This window comes from Mytilus edulis, chromosome 4 (assembly GCF_963676685.1).
Source record: "Mytilus edulis chromosome 4, xbMytEdul2.2, whole genome shotgun sequence".
Taxonomy (NCBI): Eukaryota; Metazoa; Mollusca; class Bivalvia; order Mytilida; family Mytilidae; genus Mytilus; species Mytilus edulis.
In genome coordinates, this window is record NC_092347.1 from 50912888 (window position 1) to 50928525 (window position 15638).

Genomic DNA, 15638 nt, shown 5'->3' on the forward strand with positions numbered 1-15638 from the left:
ATATAACCAATTAACCAAACATTTAGACTGTTGAAAAGATTATTTATTGGTATCAGCCGTGCTGTACCAATTCATTAAAATTTGATGCAGCTTGTAGAAATTTAATAAAACTTCTAAATAACCAATATATTTATTTTTATTTGTTTACAGATATATACAAGAATTATAGTCATTTCGTACCCCACATTTTGTACTTTGCAAAAACCATTTCATACCCTGACCATTTCGTACCTTGACCATTTCAAATATTAACATGTAATAACAATTCGTACCTCATGGCAGAATCTCATGGAAGATTAATATGTATGCCATTTCATACCTCATCGAATATTTATATGTAATACCATTTCGTACCGCATGGAAGATAACTATGCAGTGGCGTAGCTAGGTCATTTTTATGTGTATGCCCGAACCTTGGCGAGGGGTCGGAGGACCCCAAACGGGTCCATGTCAAACACTTGCTGGTAGTGGGTTAGAGCTAAGGAGCGAAGCCCACAGAGGATAACGATTAATCAAGAATGGATACCATTCCTGTCATTAAAAAATCACCAGTTGCAACATACTTTAGAATCTAAATGGTGTATTTGTTATGTTAAATTATTCATTTTGTTAATTTGAAATATAATGGTCATTGGATTTAGAGAAAATGTCAAAACCAGTAACTTTAAAATATGTTTAAAGAGAGCCGTAGGGGCACTGAACCAACAAAAACTCCTCGTCTGAGATTTTCTCTGCACGAAGAGTAACCATTTATCATTCCATTACAGGATTTATACAAAAAACATTTTCTTTAAATATTTTTCTTGATCTGGAATATTAGTTTCGGCCCAAGTTTCATGACAAACTATGAAGGTTAATATGCATTTATTATTTTTTTAAAAGCCATGCAGTCTCTCAGTATAATACTGAAAAATGAATAAACATTGAACGTCCATTATCACTGAACTAGTACATTTTTGTTTAGCATGTTTAGGGGCCAGCTGAAGCACGCCTCCGGGTGTGAGAGTTTCTCGCTGCATTGAAGACCCATTGTCATTGGTGGCCTTTGGCTGTTGTCTACTCTTTGGTCGGGTTGTTGTCTCTTTAACAAATTCCCTATTTGCATTCTAAATTTAACTTTCAAAACTTTGCTTCAGACAAAAAATGTAAAAAATGCTTGGATTCTGCTAAAGTTTCATTTAATTCAATGAAATGTTGACAAAGAAATTGTGTAAAAAATGTAAGCCCCATGCAGACTATTATCTATTAGTACCTGTTAATTTTTGTCTGTAAAACACTGGAAAATAAACTCCATATAATTTCAATACTATGCTCTCAGTCACTTTACTCTTTTGGCCATAAGCAGTTTCTGTTCAACTATCGTAAAATTTCACAAAGGTTTGGCAAAGTTATTGTTATTTAAAAAAGACCAGTTGAACAACATACTGAACCTAAATATTGACGCCGCCAACGAAATCTAGGATCGCCATGTCTCGATTTTGAGTCATAAATAATATGTCACCGTCCGGGGCCACAAAACTGTAAACCACAAAACGAATCTCAGCAGATAAGGAATTGCTTTAAACAAATGAGAAGTGAGTATAGAACTCACAGTATAGATTCAGACTTGACAGAAAATGAACAAATAGATAATATATATGATACCATTTGGCTGAAAAGTAAATTTCATCTATTTGATCCCCAATTACAAGCAAATGAAGAAAGAATTATAAAACTGATGTGTGTCAAACAAGTTCGGGCGTTTTGACGTAAACGTAGCTACGCGCCTGCTATGTATGCTTTTTGTACCTCATGGAAGATTATTATGTATGGCATTTCATTTTTATGTGTTGCGTGTCTTGGTGAGACTGTTTCAAAGACGTATAGTCCACATGTGCATAATAAACAATTACTCAATCATGAATAATTAAAAAAAACAAACAGACTTAATAAATATTTTATTGTACTGTTGGTATGCATATACAAAACAATATAAACAGAAAGCACTAACAAAAACAATCATATAATGCCAAAATGGCAAACGAGCACAAAAACATGAGATAACACATGAGATAAAAACATGAGATCTTCTGCACTACATATGTTAATGTCTTATCTATGTCTTATCTATGAAGCATTGTAATTAATTTAGTGTGTACGTGCTTAAAATATTGCACCTGTTTGAGCTTTTTAAAATTTACCAATTAGTCATCTTAACACAAGAAAATAGGAAAGTGATAAAAAAAAAAACTGTCTCGGATTCAGACTCAGGACTATTTAATTTATTTTTATTAAGTTTAAAATGTTATACTTGTTTCATATTTTTTTTTTTCCTTTGCTTCAACTTCAAAATCTTTCCTATGACATAATTGTGAGTTATCTTCACCAGTACGAATGAATGGGTGTATCGAAAACATCTGGTAGAATGGTTTACTGATGATCTTGAAAGTTGCATCCATGTACCACACTTTGGCTGAGGAAAATGGCGTCTAACTGGCTATCAGTGGCAAAAAAGAGGTGTCGATTGCTGTCAACAACAACATCTTTCTTGAAAAAGTTCTCTGGTAGAAAGTCATTGTTGATCTGAAATAGGGAATACATATACTATTATAGTACAATGTATATTTATTGTAATAAACAAATTAGTACAATGTATAATGCTATAAAATGTTTTATATTTGCTATGCGGTTGGGTTTTGCACAATGTTGTTTTTACACTTTAATTATGTCTCATTGGCACTCATACCACATCTTCTTATATCAATTTTATTATATTTTCGGATAAATAATTGCACATTGTTGAAGGACGCACTAATCTTCATGTTGCTGAGCTGTGTTTTTACACTTCAATTATGTCTCATTGGCACTCATACCACATCTTATATCAATTTTATTTATATTTTCGGATAATAAATTACATATCATATAATTATTGTAAATAATCTGATAATACTGGAAGAAACCATTCACTTAGTTCAAATCATACCTCAAAGTTTAAATCTGTTGAATCTTTTGGTCTGCTTTTATCACGTAGACGGTTAGTGGACGTCTGAAGGTTGTGTACATTAGGTCTGCTACCTGCTGGGGCTGTATGATTGGAATGACTAACCATGGCTTCATTGACTATGTGTGCTGCTGGCTTGAAGGCATTGGTTGTGGCTTCTTGCTTAGACAGTGAATGGAAAAATATGTTAAGTTTGATTTCATATGAAACAAGATCAATTTAGTAAAATCGACAGGCTCAAATATTAATTTATAAAATAGTTTCTTTCTATCTATGTCAGTTGAACTCTGGTTGATAGTTGTCAACTTTGAAATCATACCACATCGCCTTTTTTTGTATATCTTTCAAATAATTCTAAATGTTGATAACATGGAAATGTAAACTGTTATTTTAAATTATGTTCTCGGTAATGATATTTAAATAGGTATGTTATGTAAATTAATAGGTAAATACCTGTGAATCTATCTTAAGTTTGATAATTGCTCCATGAGCTTAGTCATGGTTGTGTTGATGAGAACCTGGTCTGAAATTTGAACCAGACGGAATAACTGTTGCTGGACATCTAGATTTGTTTGAATGTACAGAGCACCACCAATATATTGAACCATTTGGTCGCTGACGCGGAAAAAAATGACAAAATTATGAACAAGTGAAAATAAACCCTTTTCATGCATCATACAAAGAAAGACAAAACAATTACATGTAGCATTATTGAGGGTTATAATGTCTTTTACTGTCAGGCGACACACAGTGATTTTCAGTTACAATTAGCCTCAAATTGATTAAAATTTTACCGTGATTCGTCAGAGGTCTCAAATTACTAATGTTAGCATCATTTTTGAAAAAAAATTGGCAAGAATTTTTACCGTTATTCGTCATGAATGTACACCCATTAACACCTTCATTATTGTATTCATCTATTACATGTACATATAATAAAACAAATGTCGTAATTTATCATTTTAAAAAAAAAATTAATCCTTAAAGTGGATTTCTTGAATAAGTATAGTTTCATCATTTTTTTTTATCTATTATAAATGATCGACAAAAAAGGGAAATAGTTATTGCAAAGGAGTGGAGATAAAAAGAGAGGCACATTGGGAAACAAATGTTTGCATGACAAAGTTATTGTTCTCTTTGATATTTTTAGTTATACAAAATCACACATCGTGTTCCTAATTGATGTTCATGTGCACTTACTTGATGTCTGCATAGCATGGTTATAACTTAAAAATAATTAAGTTTTCCATTTGTTATATCGTAGTGTTGCTGTGATTCTTTATTAATGATTGTGTAAACTGTATAAAAAAATCTTCATACCAGTTTGATTATTGTTACATATCATATATATATAGAGAGAGAGAACCTTTCATACATCTTAAAGTAAAAGATGTGTGTCGGAGTCAAACGACATAAGAACCCTGTAAATTACAAGCTACTCAATATGGTTGTATTGGAATACAGATTGACAACTCATGGTCCAAGATCATGTAATATTTGCTACATGATGCTCATATTTCTTTCTACCATCATCATTTTAGTCATTAAATATTGCTGCAAACATCGATGTTTAACATCCAAACAAAATGGAAGTAGTAAATACCTTCAGAGCTTCTCCATGGTATATACTTGTGAAATATATAGACGAAATTCGGTATTGGTGTAAATCTACATCAACCAAAACAATTTTTGAATTACTATTTTGAGAGAACACTCACCAAACCAACACGAAGGTATGGGAAGATATAACCATGCAGGCATTTAGTTTTCGTCAGACACAAGATAAATAATCTCTCTCAAAAACGTATATATGCATGCAGTTTCAAATATCAAGAACAATTAGCGGTCTGTGTCTTTAGGTCACTGTTAAGTCCGTTTACTAACTGTTTCAGTCAGACATGTCACTTGTGCATTCTTAGAAGCCTTCATGTACCACATTCGACTATGGGAACTCTTCTCTGATAGTGTTGATAGCATAAGCTTATATGGTAATTCTATTTATCTGTATACAAGTGGTTGGTCTCGTCTGTCCCAACAATCAAATTAACGAAACGCTACTAGTCTTCTTTGTCTGGTAGAAAGAACCTCTAGAACTCATCCTCAATGGCACTTATACGTCAGGAAACTTACAAGTAAACAAGTAAAGATTGTTTCAAGAACAACGAGGTTGGGACGAATCCTGCAAACAAACAAATTGTAATTATAACTATTGAAGTTTCCAAATGCTGCTTAATCAAACTATTCATTGGTCTTTATAAAATTGTTATGTCTAGATGCACAATTTTATTTAATATGTTTTATTTTATAAAAAAAACCCCATTAAAATCATGAAAAACTATACAAAAATATGATACGAAATAACTTAACGGTACATGTATTAAGTCCATGAGGTACGAAATGGTAGATGCATTTGGCCCATTGGGTATGAAATGGATATTATCGTGGGTATGAAATGGTAAATGTTGGGTACAAAATGGCAGATTTGGGTACAAATGGCAGATTCGGGTATGAAATGACAGGGTTCAAAATGACTTGCTTCCATATACAACAGCCATGAAGGAGCTTGAACAGTTAAAAATAAAACATCGTGAGACACTTTCAGAACTTCATACATACCAAGATAAAACCATGTGCTCGAAAGAGGAACACAAAACAGATGAAGAAACTTTGAATAAATTTATAAACATATGTTACAGAAACAGAAAATTGAAAATAAAACAGTTCAAGATAAAACTGAACACATGAATTACAATCAGATTTTAAAAGGTATATATAATATATAAAAAAGAAGATGTGGTATGATTGCCAATGAGACAACTGTCCACAAGAGACCAAAATGACACCAAAATATGGTTATTTTGGGTAAATGTAGGGAAAAGATCAGTTAAGTTTCTACCAGGTGCTTCTTTTGATGCACTCATTTTAAATGTAGATCTGCCCCTTTTATCACATCATAAAAAATAACCAGAAAAAATATTTAAAAGGTATCTCTAAGGTACAATGCCAGTAATACAATTTTCCACAAAACTTAATTTATATACTGAGAAAATTTAAAGGTTTTCCAGGTTTTGTTTTTAAACAAGACAATATTTTTTAGGCAATAAATAATAATCTTTATTTTGGAAACCAGAAAATCTTTTGTAGATGATATTAAACAAAATTTCTCTTTTTATTCAGAGCACAAAATACAATAGCTTCACAAGATGCAAAGTCTCAGAACTTAAAGGAGAGAATCTGAGAAAGTAGAATTAATGGAGAAACTAATGCCACAAAAAATGCTGAACTTCAATCAGAAAATTCTGCTCTGAATGATAAGGTAAGAACTATAGAAAATGTAGTTGGTTATAATAAGGTTTAACTTGACGTATTACTGTATCTTTTCAGTCACACTTGAGATAATGCAGATAAACTGGATCCAAATTAATTTGTTGAAGAAATAGTAGTTTTAGCTAATTCACATAATTATTAACCCCAATGTCATGTTTTAGTTTAGCACATATTTGTCGGAGTCAATCCTGTTTTAGATTCAACTGCCACATTTTTAGCTCACCTGACCTGAAAGGTCAAGTGAGCTTTTCTCATCACTTGGCGTCCATCGTCCGGCGTCCGTAAACTTTTACAAAAATCTTCTCCTCTGAAACTACTGGACCAAATTTAACTAAACTTAGCCACAATCATCCTTGGGATATTTAGTTTAAAAAATGTGTCCGATGACTTGGCCATCCAACCAAGATGGCCGCCATGGCTAAAAATAGAACACAGGGGTAAAATATATATTTTGGCTTATATCTTTGAAACCAAAGTATTTAGAGCAAATCTGACATATAGTAAAATTGTTGATTAGGTCAAGATCTATCTGCCCTGAAATTTCCAGACGAATCAGACCACCTGTTGTTGGGTTGCTGCCCCTGAATTGGTAATTTTAAGGAAATTTTGCAGTTTTTGGTTATTATCTTGAATACTATTATAGACAGAGATAAACTGTAAACAGCAATAATGTTCAGCAAAGTAAGATCTACAAATAAGTCAACATGATCAAAATTGTCAGAGGACCCCTTAAGGAGTTATTGCCCTTTATAGTCAAATTGAACAACTTTTTGTCATTTTTGTAACTTGTACAAAAATCTTCTTTTCTAAAACTATAGGCCAAATTTAACCAAACTTGGCCACAATCATTACTAGGGTATCTATTTAAAAAAAGTGTTTAATGACCCCGCCTACCAACCAAGATGGCTGACATCAGTAAATACAGTAACAGGTGAGCAACACAGGCTCTTGAGAGCCTCTAGTTCTATTTGCAAGGTTCTTTAAATTTGTTCCTCAGCATAATTTATCACACTATGGTAACTAGATATCGTTTTATTTGATAGGTGATGGCTTTTGAAGTTGAAGAACAAAGTCAAAAGATGGATCTCCAGTCCTAACAAAGCAACTTAGATGAACTGGTAGGTGACTAAGATTAGCTGTTCAAAAAAATTTCAGAAATTATTGATAACTAAATAACTTTCTTGCAGATATAATATTAGTGGGATAGCAATTTTAATGGAATTTGTTCAGCACACAAAACCACAAGTTTATATGTTTAAAAAACTATAAAAACCCTATTTCGCGTATCAAAAATAAACTAACAGAACTAGCCAAGGAATTTGTTTTTGTCCCGGCTGATAAAGCTGCTAATAATATCATTATTGTTTGACGTAAATTTTATATAGAGGTTCTGCAAAAGGAAATCATGAATTCACCAACATTCCAACTGACTTCATTTTCAGAAAACGACATCTGTAACAAACATAAACTTTTAGCTACTTCTTTACAAGCAGAACCAAACACAATGAAAGTCCCAACTATGTACTGGCTTCCGAAGCTGCACAAAAAACCTTACAAATATAGATTTATTTCATCTTCCAGCCATTGTTCAACTACTAAATTGTCTGTTTTACTTACTAGTACACTTGGTACAATAAAAAACCTGATAATAAATTGTTCAAATAAGGCCTTTGAAAATAGTGGAATTAATTACTTTTGGAGTGTCAAAAACTCGTTGGAAGTACTTGATAAATTGCATGCATATATTGGTGATTTTGAATCTGTTCAAAGTTTTGATTTTTCTACCCTATATACCACTTTGCCTCATATTCTTATTAAGAAAAAATTCACATCCCTAATTAACTGGGCATTTAAAAAGTCGGAATGCGAGTACATATGTTCAAACTCTTTTAGATCATTTTTTAGTAGCAATAAACAAAAGAACTATGTCAATTGGACATGCTTTGATACTATTTATGCACTTGAATTTTTACTTGATAACATTTTTGTTCGCTTTGGAGATTCCGTATATCGTCAAGTTATTGGAATTCCAATGGGGACTAACTGTGCACCACTTATTGCGGACCTGTTTTTGTATTGTTATGAGTTACAATTTATGACTAAAATTAGCAAAGACCCATCAAAACAACATTTGATACAAAAATTTAACAATACTTTTAGATATTTGGATGATATATTGGCTCTAAATAATGACGACTTCAGTATGTATACTAAAGAAATTTATCCTGTAGAACTTACTTTAAATAAAGCTAATGATAACAATGACCACTGCCCTTTCCTCGATCTTGATATCTATATCATAAACGGGAAGCTTAATACAAAAATTTATGATAAAAGAGATGATTTTTCATTTCCTATTGTTAATTATCCATTTTTAGATGGTGACGTTCCCTTGTCACCATCTTATGGTGTTTATATATCTCAACTTGTACGATTCGCTCGTGTATGTAACAATGTATTAGATTTTAGCGAGAGAAATTTATGTATTACTGAAAAATTATTACACCAGGGTTTTCGATATCACAAACTGGTCAAAACATTTACTAAATTTTATCACCGGTATAAGGAAATAATTCGTAAATATAACTCAACATGCAGACATCTTATACGTTCAGGTATTTCACATCCAAAATTTTATGGAAATATTCTTTATAAAGCACAAAAATGTCAGTATTCTCCTCAGAAACTAACAAAACCTTTAAATAGACTTATTAAAAGGGGATATAGTTACGATACTGTTGTCAGGTCATTAAAGATTGCATATTTTGGCTTTAACATTGATTCACTGATAGGGTCTTTGCATCGGAACTAAACACATTTATTTCTAAAAAACAGTTGTTGGCATGACACGGGTTATGTTCTTCTCATATATTTTATGATAGTATGATACTAAACCCCTAACGGGAGGGATTGTACCTGATATTCATATGATGAAGACATGATCTTTCAATCAGTTTAATTGAGGTCTGGAGCTGGCATGTCAGTTAACTGCTAGTAGTCTGTTGTTATTTATGTATTATTGTCATTTTATTTATTTTCTTTTGTTACATCTTTTGACATTAGACTCGGACTTCTCTTGAACTGAATTTTAATGTGCGTATTGTTATTCTTTTACTTTTCTACATTGGCTAGAGGTATAGGGGGAGGGTTGAGATCTCATAAACATGTTTAACCCCGTCGCAATTTTGCGCCTGTCCCAAGTCAGGAGCCTCTGGCCTTTGTTAGTCTTGTATGATTTTAATTTTTGGTTTCTTGTGTATAATTCGGAGTTTAGTATGACGTCCATTATCACTGTACTATTATGCATATTTTAGGGGCCAGCTGAGGGACGCCTACGGGTGCGGGAATTCTCGCTACATTGAAGACCCATTGGTTGCCTTCGGCTGTTGTTTGCTCTATGGTCGGGTGGTTGTCGCTTTGACATATTCACCATTTCCTTTCTCAATTTTATTAACAAAGTACAATGTTTTTATATGAGCAGTGATGTCGTTAGAAGCCGGCAGCCGGCGATTTTCGCCGGTTATTGTCCTTTTCCCGCGGGCTATTTTTGCATGAGTAAAAAAAATTAATAAGATAAAAAAGATAATCAGGTTAATATTAAAAAATAATTGTTCAATGCATCAGCTTCCACGATTAAAGTCGCGATAAACAAGGATGTAAATCAGTGTTTACCTTTGACTAAATTTAGTTCACGTAAATGCAGTCCGCTGATTGGTCGTCTATTTAAGGTAACACGATACCGAATGACGTTACGCCACGAGTTATCGTTCCTGACGTTATCGAATAACGTTCATACATACAAGCCAATACAGCTTTTCGAAAACATATTTTACGACTATGACATGTCATGTCATAAGACCATCATAAGACATGTCTTAGTCATAAGATACTTTCGAAAACCAGGCCCCAGGTTCTGCAATCACAAAGTGATTATTTAAAATAATAAAGAAAAAATATTTTGGATAATCATAACTATGTGACATTTTTAACGGTAACTTTTTGTAGATGCAGAGTGCCGAGAGTTTTGATGCAATACGTAACGGTTAACTTTTCGACAAATATTGTTTTATCATTTTCCGGTAATTCTTCTGCTCAATGTTAACCTTAAACAATGTATTAATTTACTTTTAATTCATATCCTGTTTCTTTAATATCTTAGCATCTGCACGATTTATCTATATAATTATGTTCTTATGGAAAATAGACTGGGTTTTATGCCTCTTTTATCATTTTATTTTACTCGTAGTTTATTTTTGCAATAAAAACTTTTTCATGATGCACGCCGTATCCCAATGTTTTGTTTTTGAAAATAAAATTTTGTCTAATTTAATTGTACAGCTATTAATTCGTGTAAAAATGGTCGTCAAAAACATCGCTCGGGCAAAATGGAAAAAGGAAATTTATCTGGTTGAGAATACGGAAAAGGGGGGAGGGGGTAGGAGGGGTCCTGATCCCGAAATCCCGGACTTAAAAACATCCCGAGGTCACGAATTAAAAAAAAATGAAATCCCACCATCCGAAAGGGTCAATCCCGAAATACCGAGCTTAAAACACCTGATCCCGGAGTCCCCATAAAGGTCCTTCCCCCCTCAATACGGATAGAATAAAGCAAAAAAGCACAATACAAGCAGACTTTGAACTCATACAGAAGATAGTTTGTTAGTATGGAATGTAGAAAAGTGGTTTAATTGGTAATTTTGCCGAATAACATTTCCTGTGTTCCAAGTGTAAACCGTTTCATTGGTCTGTACAGAGTAAATCCGATATAGTTTCGGAAACATTTTAAAAATAAAGTGCTAGCGTCGTAATATCATAGACAGACAGCAACATCATAATGAGGCCTGAGAAAGTAACCGTAGGCTGAGAAATACATGGGAACTTGAATCGGCAAAAATAAAAAAAAAAGTAAAAATCAGGTCCCGTTAGAGTCTGATTAAAGCCAGTCTCAAGTATCTACTTGCATCAATAAATATTTTTGTGTGATTTGAGTTGGAAATGATGTACATGTACAAGTTCGGAGGCAAAATGACTATAGACAATTAACATAATTGCCTTTTTAGGTCATGAGGGACTGTATTGCGCACATGATTTACCCTCATTTTCCAGTGTCAGTCCAAATTTTCTCAACCATCTTCCCTGATCGCCTCTATTACCAAACCTATATATCTAGTATTTTATTAATGTTAACATGTTCTCGTCCTGAACATGCATGACATATTTGCCACTGGACGTTTAGCAACCAACAATCAATCCTACAATTTACACCCGTCACTATAAACTTCAGTTGTTAAAATTGAAATCATTGCCTCTAATTGTTTCAAAGAAATCGACAAAGTTTACGAACATTTACGCAAAAAGAAATATCTACGTTTCCGCTTGCTAATTATGGAAGTGTGGTAACATGAAACTTTATTTTTAAAAGTACAAGTACAAATAAAAAAAAATATATGGAACATGTCATTTGTACACAGAATGATAAATAGAGACATGGGATTTGTAATTTATGAGATAGCAACATCTGGACATTTCACGACATCAAAACCAAAGACATCAAGCAAATTGTGACTAATGGTAATTGGGCGAGTATCATGTTATTTCTAATTTGAAGTTTTAGTAAACGTTGGTCACCTAAATTGGAAAGTATAACTATCACAGTAACATTTCAGGCTCTTTGTTTAAGTCCTAAAACTTTTGTTCTTCTGGAGAAAATTCAAACCATAATGAAATATAAAGGAGGTGCGGTAAAATTGCCAATTAATCTCAACTTTCCACCAAAGACAAAATGAAGGAAATGTTGGCTTGCTTACATTACTACTTCATTTTAAATCTCCAAATTACCATTCCATTATATGAACTGCATATTCACAAATATGTTTTGTCACCAAAATCCTAATAGAGCACGTACATGTATCATCATATTGTTTCACCCGTATCCGTTCTACCGTCAATCCCGCACTTGGCGTATATAGGGTTTATACGGCTTATTATTTAGGACTACAGTCTTTTTGCTTCAGGTTTAAATTATGTACCTGGTGTTACTTCTCATATTAAAAGTGCGCATATCGTCTGGATATTCTTTATTTTTTGTTCATGACAGGTTGCTGGATTAGACGTTTTGATAAAATATAAAAGGCACGCAGACTCCGGGTTACATCTCCTACATGTGGAATTTCAAGCTGAAACTTTTATGTTTCGCATTTGCAGTTTGTTGTACTTATAAAGAATGCATATATGATCTCAAGATTTGTTCGTAAATAATTTTCCACAAATGACACTGTGAAATTTTCGATACAGTTTGCAAGGTTTGTCCGACTGTTTTCAAAATTGTATTGTATCGTCCCGAACATGCATGAACTATTTGCCACTGAACGTTAAACAACCATCAAAAACCGATCAATCATAAAACTGTTAACTGAATCAAATTTTTAAAGTACTCTATTTCTGCATGGATAAAGCAGCGACACCACCATTGTCTTAAATAATGGAGCTAAATACTCAGTTATTCAAATGAAATTTTTTATGTTATTTTCACATAAACTTTACAAAAAGATGAAGGTATTTTTCATGATTTTAATTCAATTTTTGAATAATCTTATTTTAAAAATTTACGTGAATTTAACGTGTACATGTATCCTGATTTATGCTTGATTCACGTGGAACCAACCAGTTCAAGCAAGTTTCAAGTATATATGCTCGTTGTGAAAATCAGACGAGATTAATGTTAATTTATGTGAGTGAAATTTCCAGGTGCAGAACGAAATAAATTATATCAGCAGAATTGCATATTGCATTACAAGGAAATTTACGAAACCCAACAGGGGAAATGAAAATAAAATAAACACCATTCAGATCCCGACACATATTTTGTTTTCAATATGCTGAGTAGTAATACCGTAACGTTACGTTCTGCATTCAATAACGTCACACGTTTTCGGTCCAATTCTAAGGGTATCAATCAACTTTAAAGCTATTTATCTCAAAAACAAGGATGGTGACATATGAGTTTCTATACGTGTATGGATTCAGTATGCAATTCTGTATATTATGTTAGTTTTTTGTTTTTCTCCGTATATAAGAACATAGCCATCCATTTGAAAATTTAAAAAGGTAAGCCGAAAAAAAGGCATTTCCCTTATATACCTAGGTAAATTTGTCGCCAAAATTGATGCTTTCCTATGAAAATACCAAGAAAACAAAAATGGTGACCCCCATTTTTTATTACATATTTCGATGTAACTCGATTCAAAGAACATGTGTGCCAAAAAGTTTGGAAATCGGGAGATATGCCATTCGGTATCGTGTTACCTTAAAGTCGGTAAGTATTGTAATGTTTGCAAGGATAAAAAGAGAGACGTTCCGATGGACATTATGACCCTGTTTGGTTTTTGCTTCAAGAGAAGGAATAAGCCAAAGATGACAATAGCATGTTATGGAAATTAATATATCAGTCAAATAAAAGAAAGCATAATATATATATAATGTTGTCAAGAATCTGGAAAACAGCACCTTTTGAAGTTCACATTTCAAAGCCCACGACCACGTGGTGTCCAGAGAATGAAGGTCAATAACGAAAGTAGAATATTGTCGACCACAAATAATTTTTAAAAACATCTTTTATAGTTCAAAAGGATTTTAGTTTACTGATTACTGAATAGTTAACAAATAAGAGAAAATAAAATGACATAGCTTGACAACATGTTTGAAATACGTGTACAAATTAGCAAAGACCCATCAAAACAACATTTGATACAAAAATTTAACAATACTTTTAGATATTTGGATGATATATTGGCTCTAAATAATGACGACTTCAGTATGTATACTAAAGAAATTTATCCTGTAGAACTTACTTTAAATAAAGCTAATGATAACAATGACCACTGCCCTTTCCTCGATCTTGATATCTATATCATAAACGGGAAGCTTAATACAAAAATTTATGATAAAAGAGATGATTTTTCATTTCCTATTGTTAATTATCCATTTTTAGATGGTGACGTTCCCTTGTCACCATCTTATGGTGTTTATATATCTCAACTTGTACGATTCGCTCGTGTATGTAACAATGTATTAGATTTTAGCGAGAGAAATTTATGTATTACTGAAAAATTATTACACCAGGGTTTTCGATATCACAAACTGGTCAAAACATTTACTAAATTTTATCACCGGTATAAGGAAATAATTCGTAAATATAACTCAACATGCAGACATCTTATACGTTCAGGTATTTCACATCCAAAATTTTATGGAAATATTCTTTATAAAGCACAAAAATGTCAGTATTCTCCTCAGAAACTAACAAAACCTTTAAATAGACTTATTAAAAGGGGATATAGTTACGATACTGTTGTCAGGTCATTAAAGATTGCATATTTTGGCTTTAACATTGATTCACTGATAGGGTCTTTGCATCGGAACTAAACACATTTATTTCTAAAAAAACAGTTGTTGGCATGACACGGGTTATGTTCTTCTCATATATTTTATGATAGTATGATACTAAACCCCTAACGGGAGGGATTGTACCTGATATTCATATGATGAAGACATAATCTTTCAATCAGTTTAATTGAGGTCTGGAGCTGGCATGTCAGTTAACTGCTAGTAGTCTGTTGTTATTTATGTATTATTGTCATTTTATTTATTTTCTTTTGTTACATCTTTTGACATCAGACTCGGACTTCTCTTGAACTGAATTTTAATGTACGTATTGTTATTGTTTTACTTTTCTACATTGGCTAGAGGTATAGGGGGAGGGTTGAGATCTCATAAACATGTTTAACCCCGCCGCAATTTTGCGCCTGTCCCAAGTCAGGAGCCTCTGGCCTTTGTTAGTCTTGTATGATTTTAAATTTTAGTTTCTTGTGTATAATTCGGAGTTTAGTATGACGTCCATTATCACTGTACTATTATTCATATTTTAGGGGCCAGCTGAAGGACACCTACGGGTGCGGGAATTCTCGCTACATTGAAGACCCATTGGTTGCCTTCGGCTGTTGTTTGCTCTATGGTCGGGTGGTTGTCGCTTTGACATATTCACCATTTCCTTTCTCAATTTTATTATATGAGAAAAAAGGGGGTCATTTGTCACTAAGTACGTACACAAATAAATCGATCAAGATATTTAATAAATTCGATTATTTTTTAAATAAAATTATAATATTTCACCTATTATTTCACAGGCACTTGCCTGTGTATTATTTACATATATTCAAGAACAGACTTCCTTAGTTGTCTTACAAAAGACACCTTCCCAGAAAAAAATATAATATAGATTAGCCTTGCCAGGACTACGGATTCTCATTTAAAAAAAAAATCAATGTGA

At 32.8% G+C, this 15638-nt stretch overlaps 1 protein-coding gene across 10 annotated transcripts in view; it reads left to right on the forward strand.

Moving 5' to 3' along the window:
- The window catches only part of LOC139519919 (uncharacterized), a 71324-nt gene that overhangs the window by 16530 nt on the left and 39156 nt on the right, over window positions 1-15638 (forward strand). For 8 of the 10 annotated variants that reach the window (XM_071312235.1, XM_071312230.1, XM_071312231.1 and 5 more), the window contains exons 1-3: window positions 165-5749; window positions 6161-6299; window positions 7354-7428. Coding sequence is in view for 1 of the 10 variants with exons in the window: in XM_071312238.1 (XP_071168339.1) it covers window positions 151-169 (19 nt within the window). In the remaining 9 variants the exon portion in view is untranslated. Of the gene's footprint in view, window positions 1-150; window positions 5750-6160; window positions 6300-7353; window positions 7429-15638 lie in introns of those variants that run through there. The other 2 variants (XM_071312238.1, XM_071312232.1) reach the window with 2 other exon arrangements.